The sequence below is a fragment of the Bombus bifarius genome, unplaced genomic scaffold (genome assembly GCF_011952205.1).
Source record: "Bombus bifarius isolate JDL3187 unplaced genomic scaffold, Bbif_JDL3187 scf7180000008358, whole genome shotgun sequence".
Classification (NCBI taxonomy): domain Eukaryota; kingdom Metazoa; phylum Arthropoda; class Insecta; order Hymenoptera; family Apidae; genus Bombus; species Bombus bifarius.
Genome location: NW_022884611.1, coordinates 204,810 through 224,229, shown reverse-complemented (window position 1 = coordinate 224,229; position 19,420 = coordinate 204,810). Strand labels below are relative to the sequence as shown.

General features: G+C 25.4%; 2 protein-coding genes across 4 annotated transcripts; one reads left to right on the top strand and one right to left on the bottom strand.

Annotated features, from left to right (window-relative positions):
* The first annotated feature begins 723 nt into the window (after window positions 1-723).
* LOC117212695 (WD repeat domain phosphoinositide-interacting protein 2) lies at window positions 724-9,905 on the top strand. 3 transcript variants are annotated; one of them, XM_033457673.1, is made up of 11 exons: window positions 724-1,136; window positions 1,771-1,853; window positions 2,065-2,231; window positions 2,659-2,853; window positions 2,919-3,035; window positions 3,122-3,276; window positions 3,359-3,532; window positions 3,601-3,708; window positions 4,376-4,479; window positions 7,016-7,072; window positions 8,990-9,905. In XM_033457673.1, exons 1-11 carry the CDS (start codon window positions 1,000-1,002, stop codon window positions 9,103-9,105), a joined length of 1,413 nt encoding a protein of 470 aa, XP_033313564.1. In that variant the 5' UTR covers window positions 724-999; the 3' UTR covers window positions 9,106-9,905. The 3 variants fall into 3 exon arrangements, with proteins under 3 accessions (XP_033313564.1, XP_033313566.1, XP_033313565.1); XM_033457675.1 differs by lacking the exons at window positions 7,016-7,072; window positions 8,990-9,905 and adding an exon at window positions 4,705-4,873 and having other exon boundaries at window positions 725-1,136; XM_033457674.1 differs by lacking the exon at window positions 7,016-7,072 and having other exon boundaries at window positions 727-1,136.
* A 2,531-nt stretch (window positions 9,906-12,436) lies between these two features.
* LOC117212694 (transitional endoplasmic reticulum ATPase TER94) lies at window positions 12,437-19,188 on the bottom strand. Its single transcript, XM_033457672.1, has 13 exons — window positions 19,033-19,188; window positions 17,449-17,805; window positions 15,992-16,184; window positions 15,684-15,918; window positions 15,479-15,612; window positions 15,159-15,407; window positions 14,920-15,084; window positions 14,048-14,170; window positions 13,720-13,932; window positions 13,347-13,655; window positions 13,086-13,247; window positions 12,814-12,968; window positions 12,437-12,678 (listed from the first exon to the last, which is right to left on the bottom strand). The coding sequence occupies exons 1-13, from the start codon at window positions 19,047-19,049 to the stop codon at window positions 12,588-12,590; spliced, it is 2,403 nt and encodes an 800-aa protein (XP_033313563.1). The 5' UTR covers window positions 19,050-19,188; the 3' UTR covers window positions 12,437-12,587.
* Window positions 19,189-19,420: the final 232 nt, after the last annotated feature.

Here is a 19,420-nt window from a genome sequence, read left to right as displayed (position 1 = left end):
CCTATTGCAAATTCTTTTTTAGCTTTTCTCGAGTGACTGATCTTTAAATGTAAATACATACATATAATCCATGTGAAAATGTAATAAGTATACTCTAATGTAAATTTCTTATTGAAGCCTAGCATTTTTTACTAATGATATTTTTTTTGGGGACAATATAATTGGAAAAAATACTTGAACGCTTTTTAGATTATTAAAAATTATCCGAAATCATATAAACAATTTGTTAATATAATAATAGAACCTTTGTCCTAAACATTTTATTTTTCATTTTTTTGGATATTTTTATATTATAAGTCCTTTAATTTATCATACCAAACGCGCGCGCGCGCGCATGCGCATGTGTAATTTATGTTAACACTGAAATACAAATTATACATATATATATATATGTGTGTGTATATATGTATTAATATTTATTTAATTTTGTATTTTAATAGCATGTTATAATTAAATATAATTCATAAATAACTGTTAATAAAGGAATGGAGGTATAGATATAAGTACAATATGTTTCCCTTATTAACATATTTATTGGTTTGTCGAGATATAAGAAATGATTTCATTAATATAATAATTACAAAATAAAGTTTATAATAAAGAACGACAGAAAAAGTATTATAACAGTGTTTAATTATTCGTATTAGTTGTCATGACAATAAAATGTATTAAATAAAATTTGATGTTTCAGTTTCGTCGTTCCGCCAGTTAGTCAGCTTAGTAGAGATTGTCAGCTGTTCGATATATGAAACATTGGTAGTATGAATCTGTACACTGCGTTGTATACATAGTCACTTGTAGGAATCGTCGACACCGAGTTCGACATCTGTTCACAAATCTTGTAGAAGCGTGCGCGTGCGTGTATTTGTATGAGCATACGTACAAGGAAAAAGAGAAACAGATAAAGAGAGGCAATAAAAATAAAGAGAGAAAAGGATATAAAAAGAAATTAAGAAAGAAGTGGATAAAGTGTTCTTACGCGGATCGTCCGTGCGATTTATGCAAAATCTCGTGCATAACGTGGATGTATTGACACAAGGATTAAAATACAGTATATCAGGACTAATGAACCTCGCAAATCAGACTACTGATCCTCAAAGTCGTGTTTTCTTTGTTAACTTCAATCAGGATTGCACGTAAGTGTCGCACCCTCGGTTGTGAAGTGAGGACGTCGTCCTTTGTTCCCTAACCTTATTGTTACTTCGTTACGAAGTGAAATTTGTTTCTTTAAAAACAAAATTAAGTATATATCCTGTGTATTAATATATCTTTGTTTCATCAATTACATAAAACATTCTGTACTTTGTGTATACCTACTGACGCGTACATATCTGGATTTCTTATAGTGTTTCTATTCGTCTGCGTTATTCATCTTCGTTTACTTATTATTGATGCGTATTATTGATGTAGTAGTCATTCATATCGATTACCTTACATATCACTGTTATAAAATGATTATGATCATAAAAATTTTTATATACCTAATGCCTTTTATCATTATCATGTTATTATCTTGGTTTCTCTGCCACTTTTAATTTGTCATCATTGTTTCAAGCTGCCTTGAAGAAAGAAGAATTATTTCCTTATTAATTAATCCGTTATTAATATATAATACTTTATATTTTACAATATCAGTATATTTGCAATAACTATTACTATACTAACTATTACTAATTGCTAATGCAATGTAATGTAATTTAAAAACTTGTTAATGTTTCAAAGCCCTGTAATCTTATTGATAATAGTCATTCTATATAAAATTCATTTCAGATCTTTGGCAGTAGGATCAAAGGCAGGCTACAAACTTTTTTCTTTAAGCTCTGTTGACCATCTTGAGAAAATATATGAAAATGGTAACAAATTTTTATATATTTAAAAATAAACATTGAAATTGTTTGTATATATTAGTCATATATACATGCATAGACAAGTATTTTATATTTTTAGAAGCCTTTAATTTAGAAATTATATTTTTTTAATGTATATTCTGTTATCTTTAGTATCTTTTACCATATCTCTTTACTAGATCATCTTTTCAATTATGTATCATTATGTAAACTACAGATACCGAAGACATATACATTGTTGAACGACTATTCAGCAGCAGTCTTGTGGCGGTAGTTAGTTTAAGATCGCCTCGTAAACTCAAAGTTTGTCACTTCAGGAAGGGCACTGAAATTTGCCATTATAGTTATTCTAATACTATTTTGGCTGTGAAATTGAATAGGGCAGTAAGTTTCATCATATTATAATAGCAGTTGTAAATGTATGATAGTATGATAATAGAAACTAGTTTATTTTATATTTTAATTTTAGTTCTTTTCATTGAAATAAATATTTTGTGGATGAAATTAAGTTTGTGTATTATCTCAAAGCTATAAATATATAAAGCTATGAAATAACATTTATTAAACTATTTTTGTAGAAATTAGTTTTAATCTTTTTTTTATTTAATATGAAGGAGACTTGAACATAAGAAACATGAACATTCTTGAAACAACTGATTTAAATGAGACTTCTCCTAAATAATATTAGTTATAGATAGATCAGATGTATCAAATATTTCTATAAACAAGTTTCTGTTAATAAAACGATATACATCATATTATCATAATCTTGTTAAATATATAGGAATTTTAAAGTAATATAAATTTACAGAGATTAGTGGTATGTCTGGAAGAATCATTATATATTCATAACATAAGAGACATGAAAGTGTTACACACAATTCGTGATACTCCACCTAATTTAGCAGGTCTGTGTACACTATCAATAAATAGTGATAATTGCTATTTAGCTTATCCAGGTTCAAACACAATTGGTGAAGTTCAAATATTTGATGCAATTAATCTTGTAAGTATTATAAAGATCTTAACAAAGATGGGGATTACACATTTAAATGTACTTTTTATTTTTAGCAAGCTAAAACTATGATTCCTGCACATGACAGTCCATTGGCAGCACTTGCATTTAGCCCTAATGGTACCAAAGTAGCTACTGCTTCCGAAAAGGGTACTGTAATTAGAGTTTTCCATGTAAGTTTAATTATTCATATGGCATTAATTATTTGATCAGTTCCTAAATTTAGATGCATTGCTGAAGGTTCTTTATATCTCTGAAGGTTCATGATGGTACAAAACTGTTTGAGTTTCGTCGTGGAGTTAAGCGATGCGTATCTATAAGCAGTCTTGCTTTTAGTGTGGACTCTATGTTTCTTTGTTGTTCAAGTAATACAGAAACAGTGCATATTTTCAAGTTGGAAGAACCGAAGGAAACGTATGTAATTTGTCATTATTTAACTTAATGCTACCATCAAATTTTCATTTTAACGATTCAAATTTTCTTTTACTATTATCAGATTGCGACAAACAACAGAAGAATCACAAACTTGGATGGGATACTTAACAAAGGCTGTATCTGCATCAGCTAATTATTTACCTTCACAAGTAACTGATGTTTTCAATCAAGGACGTGCCTTTGCTAGCGTCCATTTGCCATTTCAAGGATTAAAAAATGTTTGTGCCATCACAGTGTAAGTTTAATTAATAAATTACGTATGTAAACATATATACTTTTTCTAAAATGTATTTTATTATACAGCGTACATAAAGTACTTAGGTTGTTGGTGGCTAGTGCTGAGGGTTATTTGTATGTTTATAATTTGGACTCAACAGAAGGCGGAGATTGTACATTGCTTAAACAACATAGGTTTGTACTCTTACAATACAATATTTCTAATTTAATTCATATCTCATCAATAATTTTGATATTTAATTATTTTGTATTGTACATAACTTCTTGTGTATCATGCAGTGCAATTGCATTGCTTGTATTCTATAATCTGTCTGACTTAAATATATGCATGCTATTATTTTTTAACTATTGAAAATACGCACAAATTTTTCTAATTTACCATCTATCTAGTAGTTACAATTTTTTCTAGTATTTCCTTAAAAATCATTGTCTTATATATGATAATTTTCTCTAATAACTTAAATTTTTCTTACATCTACTCCCAGATCTTTCAAACTTTTCCTGAGTTTAACAAAATATATACTTTTTTTAAACAATTGAGTGTATTTACATGAAAATTAAATTTCTATAAATTATTTTAAATTAATTATTTAAAATTCTTTTATAGCATAAAATATATCTATATTTAATGTATGTTATAAGATTAGAATAACTATTCCTAAAATAAGTAAAGATATACTAAATAAATCAATCCATTGTGCTAAAAAACCTTATTGTAATAGACATAAAGTTATTACATTACAATGTACAATAAAATATTATTATTATTATATCATAAAATATCATTTAAATTTTCTAGTCATGTAAATAATGAGATATGAATAATAAATTACATTTATAGACTAGACGGTAAACGAGACGAAGCGGATTGTGCTAGTGCGTCTACAGCAGGATCTACAGAACCTCCTTCAGGAACTAATACTGCACGAATAGTACAAAATACAGGTATGGCAATATCATAAGTATTTAAACATATTAAAAATAATGTAGGTTTTACGATCGAGCGTGTTGACGATAAAGATATATCATTCATATGAAACTGACACATTAACATGACTATACTATAATATTATAAGATTCATTGAACTTTAATATTCGATTTAAATACTGATGAATTCTTATCTTGAAATCAAGAAATGCTTAAGAGTTTTTATTTTAAAATATTTACAGATTAAGTTTGGCTTGCCTTCTTTGTTTTTAAGACAAACGTACATGTATGGATACATTATAATTGCTGTAGAGGCAGTATTTACATGCACAAATTATAATTGTATATCATATTTTGTTAATGCATATGTGCATTTATTTGTACACAATGTGGTTCTTAGCTATATTTATGTTGTAATTAATATAACTGAAGTTTATTAAAGAAACTGTATATTTAAAGAAGTGAATATTATATTTATTTTTGACAATATAGATTTTGACATATTGTAGCATTTTATATTATACAGAATGTAAGAAGTTGAAATAATTTTACCATATACAAAAAAAAATATTCAGTATTTAGTTCCACTTTTACAAATTAAATACTACATTGGATATAACATATTAAAATCAAATTATATTTTTGTATATGCAGAAATGTATATAAATGAATATTGTAAAACATGATAAATATTTTTTTATATTCAGAATCATGACAAATTTTATTTTTTTAAATATTAAGATTAATGAACAATACAATATGATTCACAATCATTATGGAGAAATTATGAAGAAATTCATTTTATAATACTTTAATGAGTTATTAATGGAGATTATATTTTAATAACATTTATTATTACTTAACGTAATTTACTAAAATACATACATAAAGATTAATGTTCTTAATAATAGATATGCATAGTGTGTATATCTATGCATGGGGTACATATTAATATAAATTTGTAAAGTAATTATAATTATCATAGAATTGGTAATACATATTTTATTAATGTTATTTTTACATCAGATACAAATGAAAAATAAATAAGTGTTTAATGTACATAAATACATTCTTTTTCAAAATAAATACAATAAAGAGCATAACTAAATTAATAACAGAATTGTTTATAAACAATTATTATTTAACATAAAATTACAAAATATATAATTGAATAGAGAAATTAATACCATTTTGATTAGTATACTACAAAGGAATAATTTTAATTATTTCAAATTTTTCATTTTATTGAATGATAAAATAAATGTATGAAAACTCAGTTTTGTATTGAATAATATGCTTTTAAATTTGTAAGAGCATAATATTTTTGATAATGTGGAAAGAGTCTGTATATAGTACATATATACATATACTTTTAAATTAATCATTCAGTTCTATAATTATTAAGTTTTACTACATAAATTTAAAAATAATGATAAAATATATGAATTAGCTTTGTTAAATAACTTTCTTTTTTTTACAAATTTACGATATTATTAAATTTTGTATTGTTTCCTAGAGAATACTAAAAGCAGTAACAAATGTTAAATATTAACAAATTATTCATCTTTCTGTTTATATTAATCTGGATGATTGGAATTTACATAATATAAATTACATTATGTTTACATAATATGTTTTTGGAGGTAATATTTGTAAATGTTTAATTAATAAGCTTTGTTGTTTGAATGTTGCCATATATATATATGTACATACATATCAGAGATGCACAAAATCAAAGATATTCTTAATTTTCAAGTTAAAAAAGTGATATAATAAAAATATATGATTCACATATACAATTGAATAATTGTTTAGTGTCTTAAAATTTTAGATTGTCTTGCTATGGAGACAAATGTATTTTTATAATGCTTTGTTTGCAAATAAAATTTTAAGTTTTCATTATTAATAAAAGTAATATATTAAGTTATCATAGTGAAATGAGATTACGCTAACTTTTGTATATACAAAATTAATTATATATTGCTCAATGTAAAACTGAGCTTTTCAATTCATGTTATTTATTTATAGATGTATATAGGACAAAAGTTTGAAACATTAAAAAATACAATTTTAACAATTAAGATTTAAGCAATTACAATTGTTATTAGTTTAATTATGCTTCCTTACTGTATGTAATTTAATTAGTTCTAGGATGTTGTTTTAGGTAATTTGAATTATGACATATTATAATCGTTAAAATATTATTAAGAAATATATCTATCAAATGATTAATTACAATTTTAGAAATATTGAGAACAATATGTCCTAACTCCTTTTAAATAAGATACTCATACAATGCTTTTAGGAAAAATGATGTTCTTAATTGCGTAATAAAATTAAATTATTCTTTTGTTTTATTATTTATTATAAATACTACTTATCTAATCTCTTGTGCTGACACTATTTATCATTTTTTATTATTTACTTTATATTTTCTCTTTCCTTGCTTCTAACCCCTCTTAAGTAAATAAGTAACTTCTTTAGGGGCTAAAGGGGGGCCCCAACAATTGACTTTACTTGATGTAATTTTTTTCTTTTTATTATCCACTGAAGCCTGCATAAATAGCTACGCGGGTGTGTTGCGCGGCCGCTCGCCAGACTCCATGTCAGGTACTGGTATATTCTCTATTCTGTCCCTCGCTTTTTTTCACTCTCATTCTCCATATACATTCTACTTAAAAATTCTTTTACTGTGGTTTTTCTGCTATAATTAATACTTTATCCTACATATTTTTTTGTATATGCAGTGAGGAAAAGAATGAGAGTAACATTGAGTAATTCTTAGATGGTTTGGGTGCTACATATTTTAAATGTATATTTACTAAAATTTAATAATCATAGTTTAAATATACTTATAACAATAAACACAATATTACGCTATTAAAGAGCAACTACTTACAAGCAATAATTAATATGCACTTGGGTATGTGTAGAATACTAAATTTTATTTTTCTGTAACTAAAACAAAATAAAAATCTGCATATCCGAATTTCATGTTTGCTATTATAATTTAATTCGATAATGAACTTCTCTTGATTATTAAAATACTTTGAATCATAATAATATAGTCAAGATATTTAAACATTCGAAATTAATAACCAAGAAAAAATAAATTTGCAAGTAATTACTTTATATTATAAGAAAGTAAAATACGCATTAAGATATTTTAAATGTATGAACGTATATTATTTTTAAAATATACAAGGTGTCCCACTCAACTCTGCCATCCTTAATTACTTTCTTATTTGTTATGAAACAAATAAATGTTTGGAAAGGAACATTATTGTATTCTAGAATGGAAATTAAGCTCTGAGAGTGAAAATCATCTCAAGTCATATTTTACTAATAGTAACGTTTTTCTTTTTTAAACGGAATGGCTTATTTTTTTGTTTATTATTAAAAAGTTGAGATTAAAATGCGTCACATATCATGATCTTGAAATAACCTGGGCAGAAAATTTTCTAAGTAGATAATTGAGGTGGAAGCTCAAATGAATTACAGAAACAAAATGAACAGTTTAATCGCATTCTTTATTATTTTAATGTGCTAAAGCACATGATTAATGATATTGTATATAGTAATGTTCAGGTTTCTGAGGTGAAAGTGCGTATTTCCAACATCATATGTGTAAGCATATCTCTGGATACAGTAAAAAGAGTTGGGTCTGCATTAGTTCTACATCTAAATAAATATATTGAGTTTGAAAAAAGAATAAATAATACGACTAAAATGCTTATATTTTGCTTCTGTAATTCATTATCCATGAGCTTTCACCTCAATTATTTAAGTAGGAAATCTTCGGGTCATTTGAAGGTCATAGTATGGGATATGCTTGGGTACATTTTGATCTCATCTTTTTAATGGTAAACAAAAAACAAGTTCTTTCGTAAACAAAAACATTATTAGTAAAATCTCAGAAGATGTGATTTGCAGATGATTTTCACGCTCATAGCCTAATTTCTCTTCTAAAATACAATAATTTTCTGTTGAAACATTTTTTTGTTGGGTGACAAATAAGAAAATAATTAAGGTGGAGTTAGGTGAGGCATCCTGATATAAACTATATTTCAATGAATGAAATGTGTATATGCATATATAAGTTAAATTTTGTTTTATTAGAAATAAAATTATTAATTACATTTCTAATTATATTTGTATCACAATATTAGGAAATAATATAAATAAGTAAAATATTAATAATTTTGAAGAACAGATAAATTTCTCTGATTTATTGTGGAAGATATTTCTTGTAAATTAATGTTAATGAGTCTTTTAATTATTAACATTCATTAACAAATGTTGCAACCACATTTCAAAAAAATAATAAAAACAATGATAATTGAAATATTTTTCCGTTATATTTAGTTTTCTGTTGATAAATATTGAAAATTTTTTGATGAAATCTGATATGAAAAATATGTCATGTATCATTGAATTCCAATTTCATACATCTTTATCGTTACATCCGCTTAAAATGGTTGTTAATTTGAATATTTATGATCGAAATAAATAAATGGATTTTTATAGAGTCAGAAAAGTATCACGAGATGATAGCAGCAACTGAGAGTCCACCAGGCTTTTCGGGTTCCTTCCGTTTGAAAGATGATGCTGAATTTCCACCTGTTACGCAAAGGACGGATTGAGTGTAATAATTGAGGCATATCAAAAATTAAGAGGATGAATTATATCTAACAGTGATTAAAATTAGAACACTGAATACAGGTTAACTATGAATCTACAATCATAGCTAATGTTGCAAATTCAGGAAAGCAACAAATTCTTTTTTAATGCAAATATTATAAAGAAACAGTGATGAATTTGTATAAGTTATATAAATACTAAAGCTATCATATACCTAGATATTCATATCGTATCAAAAGTTAATAACTTGAAAGAATTCTTATGATACTTTTAGTTTCAGTTTTTCAAGTCAGTATTTTATATTAGAATCTTATTATCATCAAAGAGCATGCAGTTGATTTTAGAAAGTTTAGTAATTTAATGATGGTTACTGCAATGCTTAAAAGAAAATACATTGAAAAAATTCAAGGTGTAATATGCTTGAAAATATTTAGCAAAAGTGTTTAACATAAAATTATGTGAAACAACGTAGACATTTAAGTATTTTTAATATGAATTATTAAAACAATGTTTATAACAAGATACTACATACATTAGACATGCAAAACCATTTTTTTGAGTACATAATATTCTTATTGAATGTTTTGTACTTATTTTTATTGAATTACTGTATTTTGTAATTATATATTGTCATATTCTGTGTGTTCAGTGACTAATAAAACAACCTCTTATTCTTTTAAGAAATATTATAAATTGACGTTTTGGGGAAAGTATAATACTTACATGTTTTTAACAAACTTGTCCATGAATATTTTTCAAAAATGGAATATTCTGAAAATACTTGTGATAACATATTTCATATTTTCTTTATATATGAAATACTTCATATAATGCGAATGTGAAAAATAGATTTATATAAACAGTTATATATAAAATGAAATGAATTTCATTATATTTGAATTTTTATTCAAGTTAAAATTATTTTGAACATAAAATATTTACAATGCGTATGAAAACATCTTTTAAGAAATATTATAATTAAATATCATTTATTAAACCAAGACATTGAAAAAATTTTATCTTCTTTTCAATTATCGTACTTTATTCAGTGTATAATAATGCAATTGTTATATATTTAGTATGTTTTCAATAGTCTCGTTTATCAAAAAATTGAATGGATTCCATTATTTTTCATGTTTTTCTTAAAGTAAAATATCTAATTGAAAATATTTTATCAGTTTGTTTAAATATTGATTATGTGGTTTGTAATTTTTCTATATATAGTATCAATCAATTTTTAAATTTATTATAACCTTATATGTATTATGCAAAATGAAAGATTGTGGCATTTCTGAAGGTATATTATAAATTCCAAGTAGTTTTCCTATATTGTGTTAGTTTTATGACGTTTTTTTTGTTATATTATCAATTCCACTTATATATTTCCGCACTTTGCTTGCTCTCTTTATATTTATTCTAAACTTGATATTTGTCTTTACTTTTAAATGTTTAAAATAATAGAATAAAGCAAAATTCAGGATGTTATATTTACATATTTGTAATTAAAAATTTTTATATGATACAGATCTTGTGTTGTCTGTTATCCTTGTTATTTCATTTATTTTCAGTATGAACTGTTTTAATTCGTTTGATACATTCACATTTCAAGTCTAAAATAATATTATATACTGTTTCTATGACTTTACATGTTTGTTTATAATTTTGAAAATACATAAGCAATAAAATTTTGTTCTCATTTTATAATATATGCTTTAATTTAAGGACGCAGACAACATCGTTATTTAAAACAGTAATATTATTTTAAAAAATATGATCTATGATCTATGTAATTATTACTTCAAATACTGTAGACCCATAATGTCTTTCGGTGCTTTTGTATGAACGTAATGTCTTGTTTAGTAAATAATTTAACTTTTATAAAAATAAGTAATGTTAAAAACAAGTGTACATACGCATATATAATAAATTTTTAAGTACTGACATTGCATATAAAACTTCTTACGAATATATGTAATTATAATGATGCATTGCTTTTAATTATGAAAACATTCAATCTTCCTAAATTTTGTGCGTTATAAAACAATTATATTATTGAACATAATAATAAACTTTTATACAATAAACTATTATTCTATTATAATATTCTTTATTCATTTTACATAATATATTTAATGCAACTTTAATGCTTTGTAAAGATGTAATGATTCCATTAGAAATATTAAGAGGTTGGGAAATTTTATAACAATAATATATAGATATACTTTTAGAGAATGAAAATAAAAAATGTTAAATGAAATAAAAAAGTATGTAAAGCGTGAATTAATCTAACTTGCAAATATCTAATGTAATGCAAGATATAATAATATACTATTTAAAAAGTGGTTTAATTTTTGCTTTTTCTTCTTTTCAATGTGCATACAAATATTTTAATAAATATTCATAAAAATGTGTACCCACAAATTTAAGTTAATTAGAGTTTAAAATGTAGCATTTTGTAATAACTTGTGATAAAATTTGTAAGTGCTGCATAAATAAATAATAAATAATTGGAACTATCAATAGTTTCAGAATTATATATGTAAAAATAAATAATATACTTGCAAATACGTAATGTAAAGGTAAGTAATGTATATCAGAAAATTTTAATTGCTTAATTAAAGAACTTCAACTTTTATAAAGTTATGAGAACTATGATAAAAATGAATGAATATATATATATATATGAATATATGAATAATGAAGTTAACACTTTATTCTAAAATGAAAGGTTTTAAGAGATTCTTTGGTAATTTGTAAATAAATTTACTACTACAAGCAGACTGTAAATTCACCAATACACATCACCAGTTCCAACAATTTCACTGACATTGCTTAAACTCTCACATTACTGTAATCTCAGAGTGTGAACAATGAAATGTAGTTAAATACAGCGACAACGTAGCAAAAGAGTCTATCTCTAAGTCAAGTTGAAAAAATATATAACACTGTTATAGAATCAGAATTATGTTTTTATGTGAATAACCCAAATATAAAATTACATAGAAAAACTTATGAACAACGGAAAATTCGTATATTTCTATGCAATATATATACAAAATAACGTATGAGATTAGGGTAGTTTATATACGTATAAAGTAATAATCAACGAATTACATTTCTATATATAATATGTATATATCTATACATATAAAATGAAATTAAATTTATATTATCTTAGTAGTACAATATAATTTTCGCAATTTTATATTTTTTCTTGTGTAATTTGAATATAAAAAAATGTTCTTTTATTACACTTATATCGTTAGTTTAGCTTAATTAAAATTTACCCTAATTACATACGTAAAATTGCATATACTAACACAGAATAATTGGTATTGAATTAGATTCATGTATTTTTGTATTATCAATTTCTTAGAATTACTTTTCTGTAAAATTTGTGTTTATAAACACAAAGTATTTCCTGCAGAATAGACAGGCCCTTTTGTCGCATGCTCACTGTAATGAGGTACACAGACATGAAGACTTAGCTGTAAAGATCATCATCTCCATCATCTTGGAAGGTTTGATCACCCTGTGTTGTATCTTGAGTACCGCTTGCTCCGCTTTGCGGAAATCTACAAAGATTTAAAATTTACTTTAGAGCAAATACAATCTAACATATTAGATAGAATATGTAATTACAGGCATACGCTTTGCCATTGTTTTCATACATTAATTTAAAAAATATTTGAACGATTTATGTATTTTACCTAAAGTTACTTCCAAATCCACGAGACTGTTGAAGCGTCTGCGCAAACATTTCATATTTTCTAATATCGTTATCAGATACAGAACGTCGTGCAAATCTCATTGCTTCTTCAAAATGAGCTCTAGTTATCTCTGGTACAGGATCATCTTCATCCATCTATAATATCATATATAAAATTATCAATAACAAGTATGAAACTGATTAAAATGTGTAATAATATATAATATAATAATATAAATTATATATGTAACATTAAAACATTTAGATACTCACGTCCATAGATGCTGATGGATTACTAGCACGTTCTTTTTCTCTTCGAATCTCAGTTTCAATGCTTTGTCTAATAGCAAGTTTGCATGCACGCTGACAAATTTCTGTTATATCAGCACCCGAAAAACCATGTGTTACTTTAGCTATGTAGCTCAAATCTACATCCTATAACACAAATATTAATGATATGATTAGGCAACTAGGACGCATTGAAGCAAAATGTAGAATATTACTAGAGATACAAATGTATTTAATTTTCTCTACCTTCGCTACAGGTGATTTTCGAAGGTTAGCTCTAAAAATCGCTTCTCGAGACTTTTCATCTGGTAATGGTATATAAATCAGCTGATCTAATCTGCCAGGTCGTAGAATAGCGGGATCAATAATATCAGGACGATTAGTAGCTCCTATGATAAATACATTTTTCTTTGCGCCCATACCATCCATTTCTGTCAAAATTTGATTTATCACGCGGTCTGCTGCTCCACCAGCATCCCCCAGTGTACCACCACGAGATTTGGCGATAGAATCGAGTTCATCAAAGAATAATACACAAGGAGCTGCGGCTCTTGCCTATAAATATGATTATAATAAATAAAATAATTGTGTTTTATGTTTTTGAATTTAAATTACTTACTTTATCAAAAACATCTCTGACATTCGCCTCAGATTCACCAAACCACATTGTTAATAATTCTGGACCCTTTACAGAAATAAAATTTGCTTGACATTCATTAGCTATTGCTTTAGCCAGTAATGTTTTACCACAACCAGGGGGTCCATAAAATAATACACCTCTGGATGGTTGCATACCAAATTTTAAGAATTTATCTGGATGTTCAACTGGATACTAGATAACAAAGGAAACATACTTTAATCTCATAATTTTATTGTATAGCTATAATATTTATTTAGTATTTAGTCTAGTTTATTATTTATAGTAGTTTACTTAGCAATTTTCTTACCTGTACCAACTCCTGTAATTCCATTTTAACATTTTGTAAACCTCCAATATCATCCCATGTCACAGTTGGAACTTCTACAATAGTTTCTCGCAAAGCACTTGGACTACTCTTAGTCATAGCATACTAAAGTAAAAATATAAAATTATTTATAATATTGTAAATTATAACATTGTTTATATTGTACAATACGTTTATAAATTTAATTTAATTTCTCAGATACGACAATATTTACAGTATTTATGAATGTCTTTCAATTTCAATGTCATTACAGTGCAGTCGTCACTATTTGAATATCACTATTAATTTCAAATTAATTTTCGAAAACTTAACAATATTATAGTTGCTAAGACTAAACTAATCATTGAAATAAGAAAACGAATTTGGATAGCTTTATTGTTAAGATCAAATAAACAGAAGAATTTTTCAAAACTAACGACTAAACTGCAGATCTTTATACATTTATGGGAAATTTAAAAATGTAAAAATGCACATATCTTGTATAATGTGCAAAAATAAATAAAATATCTAAAGTATAATATTTTGCACAATATTTAGTAGATAAAACAATCTTCTATTTAGGTTCAATTTTTTAAATTACGTCTATGAAAATATAAATGTGCATAAATATCTACAATTTACTGATAACTATGTAGCAATAACAGGAAGTCTGGAGAAAACATATGATTGGAGAAATAGTTCAGCAAGATCCCTTTTGCATATCCTTATGGTTATAAATAAAACTAATAATAATACATAGAAAATAAGAAGATTTATAGTAAATTTCAGAGTAAATTCATAGTAAACATACTGATATACGTATAGTCAATCATATACTGATTGGATCGAAAAAGTTTCATGCATGAGGTAATTACCTTGAAATTATCCATAGTAACGGCAAGGGAAGATAAAACTTCAGCATCTATATGTTCTTCTTCCAAGTCAATGAGATCCATTTTCTCACGGATTTGTTGTAATGCTGCCTCAGAGCATAATGAAGCCAAATCAGCTCCTACATGCCCATGTGTTTCCGCTGCAATCTAAACGATTGCATTAATTCAGTAAATACTATTAAAATAAACAATTTAATAACTTCAAACTTAATTATACAAACCTCTTCTAATTCAACATCATCTGCAAGTTTCATGTTTTTCGTATGAATTCGTAAAATTTCTAAACGACCAGTAGCATCAGGAATTCCAATATCAATTTCTTTATCAAAACGACCAAAACGCCGCAATGCAGGATCAATACTGTTAGGTCGATTAGTAGCAGCCATTACAATAACATGGGAACTTTGTTTCATGCCATCCATTAAAGTCAACAACTGAGACACTATACGTCTTTCTACTTCTCCATGAGTCTAGATGGAAAAGAACATATAAATCATACATTCAATTTGTAAGTGTATAAAATAAGATGAATAATAAAAACCTTTTCCCTTTTTGGAGCAATGGCATCAAGTTCATCAATGAAAATTATAGCTGGTGAATTTTTTTCAGCCTCTTCAAATGCTTTTCTTAAATTACTTTCTGACTCTCCCGCAAGTTTACTCATAATCTCAGGACCTTTCAATATATCAAATTGAGTAACATTCTAAAATAAAAAAATATTATACTATATTTAAAGACTAACATACCATTGATAAGAAAGAAAAATGCTCCTGTTTCATTTGCAACAGCTCGAGCAATAAGGGTCTTTCCTGTGCCTGGCGGGCCATATAAAAGAATACCACGAGGTGGTTTAACGCCAATAACTTTAAACAAAGATGGATGCCTTAAAGGTAATTCTACCATTTCTTTAATTTGAGCTAATTGTTTGCGAACACCACCAATATCATCGTAACCTACAGCATTTAAAGCCTCTTCTTCCTCCTACAATGTTTTTACATATTTATATTACGATATAAAGAAATAAATACTTGTTGAAAGATTATACTGAACTGACCTCCCTCTTAATAGCATCACCTTCACAATGAATAATTGTATCAGGAGCTACAATACAAAATGGCCCAGGATCTGTTTCTACTACTTTAAATTCTACAACACGCATACCACCACGTACAATAAAATTATCATCTTTATGAACAGGACGATAAGCTTCTAAGAAGTATGGTTTTAAATATACTTCAAATAAGTTTCTATAACAAAAAAGTAAGTTACTTTATAATTAAACTTTATGTATATCTAAAAAGAAGTAATGATTAATTAAAATATAATATTAAATTACCAATAATGTGAATTTCCTTTTTACTTTTTTATGTACACAGAACACATTACACTCTATTTACACATCTATTAGAAAGTCTAAATATAAATATATTTTTTAACCCCTTCAAGTACATATATAAGTATATATATATATATATATATATATATATATATATATATATATATATATATATATAAAAATATACATATGGTCTTTAGAACATAAGGTAATTTGTATTGATATTTACATTATACATTAAAACAGGGTGTTTGCATACATATATAATTAATATCATTTTGTATTAATTAAAATCATTTTACTTTATTCACAAATGCTCCCAGTTTTAAAGTTGTTATTGTGTAAGGGAATTACCTAAATGTATCAACCACCTTTGTTATGTGTTCTGTGTTATACTTGATTTATATGAATTTAAAATAACAATACATTTTTGACAAAAAATATTAACATAATAAGTATTAAATATGAAGTATTTAATGAACTGAAAGCATAAATATATAAAAGGTTGGTAATGATATGATTACATTATATATTGGTATAGACAACTATCTTAATATTGCATATTGTAATGGTGTACCTTCTATAAACTGAACATTATATTATATTTTTTATATCACATATTTTCAAACATATCTGTTGTAATAAATATATATTAAATATATACTTTTTATCATAATATTAAATTTTTAACTATATTAAAAACTAATTTTTTAAATTAATTGAGGAAAATAAGTGAAAGTAAGGAGCCATATTTTGCCTAACTTTAATATAATTTTACTTCGATTTATAAAATTTATTGTTTCGATTAGCATGCAATGCCAAAATACTAGAATATATGCACCTCTGCTTTCAGGTTAAACTAAAAAAAGTATTGATTTCATTTCATTTGTTACTTTATATGTAATTATTTTATGTATCTTAAATATTAGTTGGAAAGATGTAAAATATACCTAATGTTATTTTGACTAGAGCAATTATTACATTAGGTACATTTTGTATCTTTATATATGTAAAACAAAAAGACAATAATAACGAGTAAATAATAAAATAATTTTGAATATCAAAATTACATGTCATTTAAAATTAACTCATTATTTAAAAATATGATATAGTTAAAATTAAAATTAAAATATGAAAAATATATTTTTCATTTTTGTAAAAAAGCTATTGATTACCCTGTAAGACCAGTTACTGTATCATCCATTGGTAGTACGTGAATGCGTTTTCCATATTTAACTTCTGGACATGCTTGTACAGAAACAACATCACTTAAACGTACACGCAAATTATTTCTTATAACACGGTTCATGCGAATTTTTTCATCAGGGCATGTATCGTCAGAAAGAACAATGCACACAGTTTCTTTGCGTCTTTTTCCTTTCAACAATACTGTATCTCCTCGGAAAAGTTGCAATTCATCCATTTTTGCTTGAGAAAGAGCTACTACAGAATTGTCATCTGCAATAGCTTCATCCACTAATAATCTATTTGGTTTGTCCTTCTTTCGAAGAATTGCTGTCGCCAAATCTTCACTGTTATAACACAAGGCATTTGATTAATTTCAACAAAGAGATATGAATCATTAAATAAAATATATATAATGCTGATAAATAAAAAATAATTTTAATTTATGACTAAACTATTTTAGTTTTTATCTACCAATTTAATCTATTAAAGTTAATGTCTTTGTGTCATTTATATAATGCCTACATAACCACTTAAGTTGTACTATAAACATAATAATCTTAATGTTTCATTTATTTTTGTTACTAACAAGCATAACTTTCTTAACACATAATATGTTTCCTTATGATATATATTTTATTTATTACTATTTTATGATAACATATAATATATATGATATATATATATTTATATATTACATATTTAATGAATTATCATTATATATGAATAATTAAGAAATTAATTTCGATATTATAATCTATTTACATTAAACTATGTATTTTTATCATAAATATATAAATATATATGCATTATGATTAATATTGTTATACTTCAAAAATACTTTTGTACTCTATAAAATTTAATAATAATAATTTAACATGTTTTTCCCTTAATTTTAATTTTTGATAGAAAATATAGGCGTCTTCAAACTTTTGTTTTTATACATAGAATAAATAATAGACATTTTACATATACAAGATATTCGTTAAACATATAAAAAATAATTTGTAAAATTTTTCATTTATAGTGTGAATAAGATCGTATATGATAATCATATAAAATGTAATTAAAAAATTAATGTATTTAGTTTTTAAAACTGAACATATGATGTTTACGTAGTTTTGTGTTATACTTATCTCTTGAAACTAAATAGAAGTAAAATTATATAGCTTTTATTTTTACTAAGAATTCTTTATAAGATCAAAAAATATCATAGTAAGAAATAAATATCAGTATCAGCAAAATTCCTTTGTCATGTTCGGTATAGTATTCGGCCATGAACAGTCGGCACACAAAAATGATAAGCGCGATTTTTGTCATTACAGGTTGTTGCCATAAGAAAAATTGCAGTTTATACTGAATGATTAATTTTTATAGAAGAAAATTTAATAGATATCATTTATTTTCATAAGAATCTATAAAAAGACGCGTTGCGTCGACATGATGACAACGTAAAATTGGAAGCATGGATACAATTTATTTGTATACTTTATGTTTGAACATTGAAGTATTAAAATTATATCATTACAAATATTATTTTATTAAAGAGTTTTTTTTTTGTTAAAATGTCTTACCTTTTTGGTTCGCCCATTATTCTGTTGATTTCAACGCAAAAGAAAATGCACACGTAATGAGGAGAACTTGATATCGCACACGTACAAGTCAGCTACACCTATAGCCGATCCAATGAACATTCTCATTTGAACTTTCATGGCTTGCATTGGACTCCCCTATTGTTGAAGCAAAAGCTGAAGGCAAATTTACAATAGACAAATAGATTTGCCATTTTAAAATATCTTATTGGCTACGGAGTCTTTAAACTATCGTTACTTATCGTAATTTTCAGTTCTTAATTTTGATTATTTAATTAATTATATTTTACTACAGACATTCTAAGAAATTTTAATATAAATCACTATTCAATTTCGGATACGCAAAATATATATTAGTATAAACAAATTA

Coding starts and splice junctions, on each gene's coding strand:
- LOC117212695 (XM_033457673.1), top strand. CDS start 1,000: ATGCAAAATCTCGTGCATAACGTGGATGTATTGACACAAGGATTAAAA. Junction 3,036..3,121: donor CTGTAATTAGAGTTTTCCAT/GTAAGTTTAATT, acceptor ATATCTCTGAAG/GTTCATGATGGTACAAAACT. Junction 3,709..4,375: donor ACATTGCTTAAACAACATAG/GTTTGTACTCTT, acceptor TTACATTTATAG/ACTAGACGGTAAACGAGACG.
- LOC117212694 (XM_033457672.1), bottom strand. Junction 14,171..14,919: donor TTACTATGGATAATTTCAAG/GTAATTACCTCA, acceptor TTTTTACTTTAG/TATGCTATGACTAAGAGTAG. Junction 13,248..13,346: donor GAAAATCACCTGTAGCGAAG/GTAGAGAAAATT, acceptor TTTGTGTTATAG/GATGTAGATTTGAGCTACAT.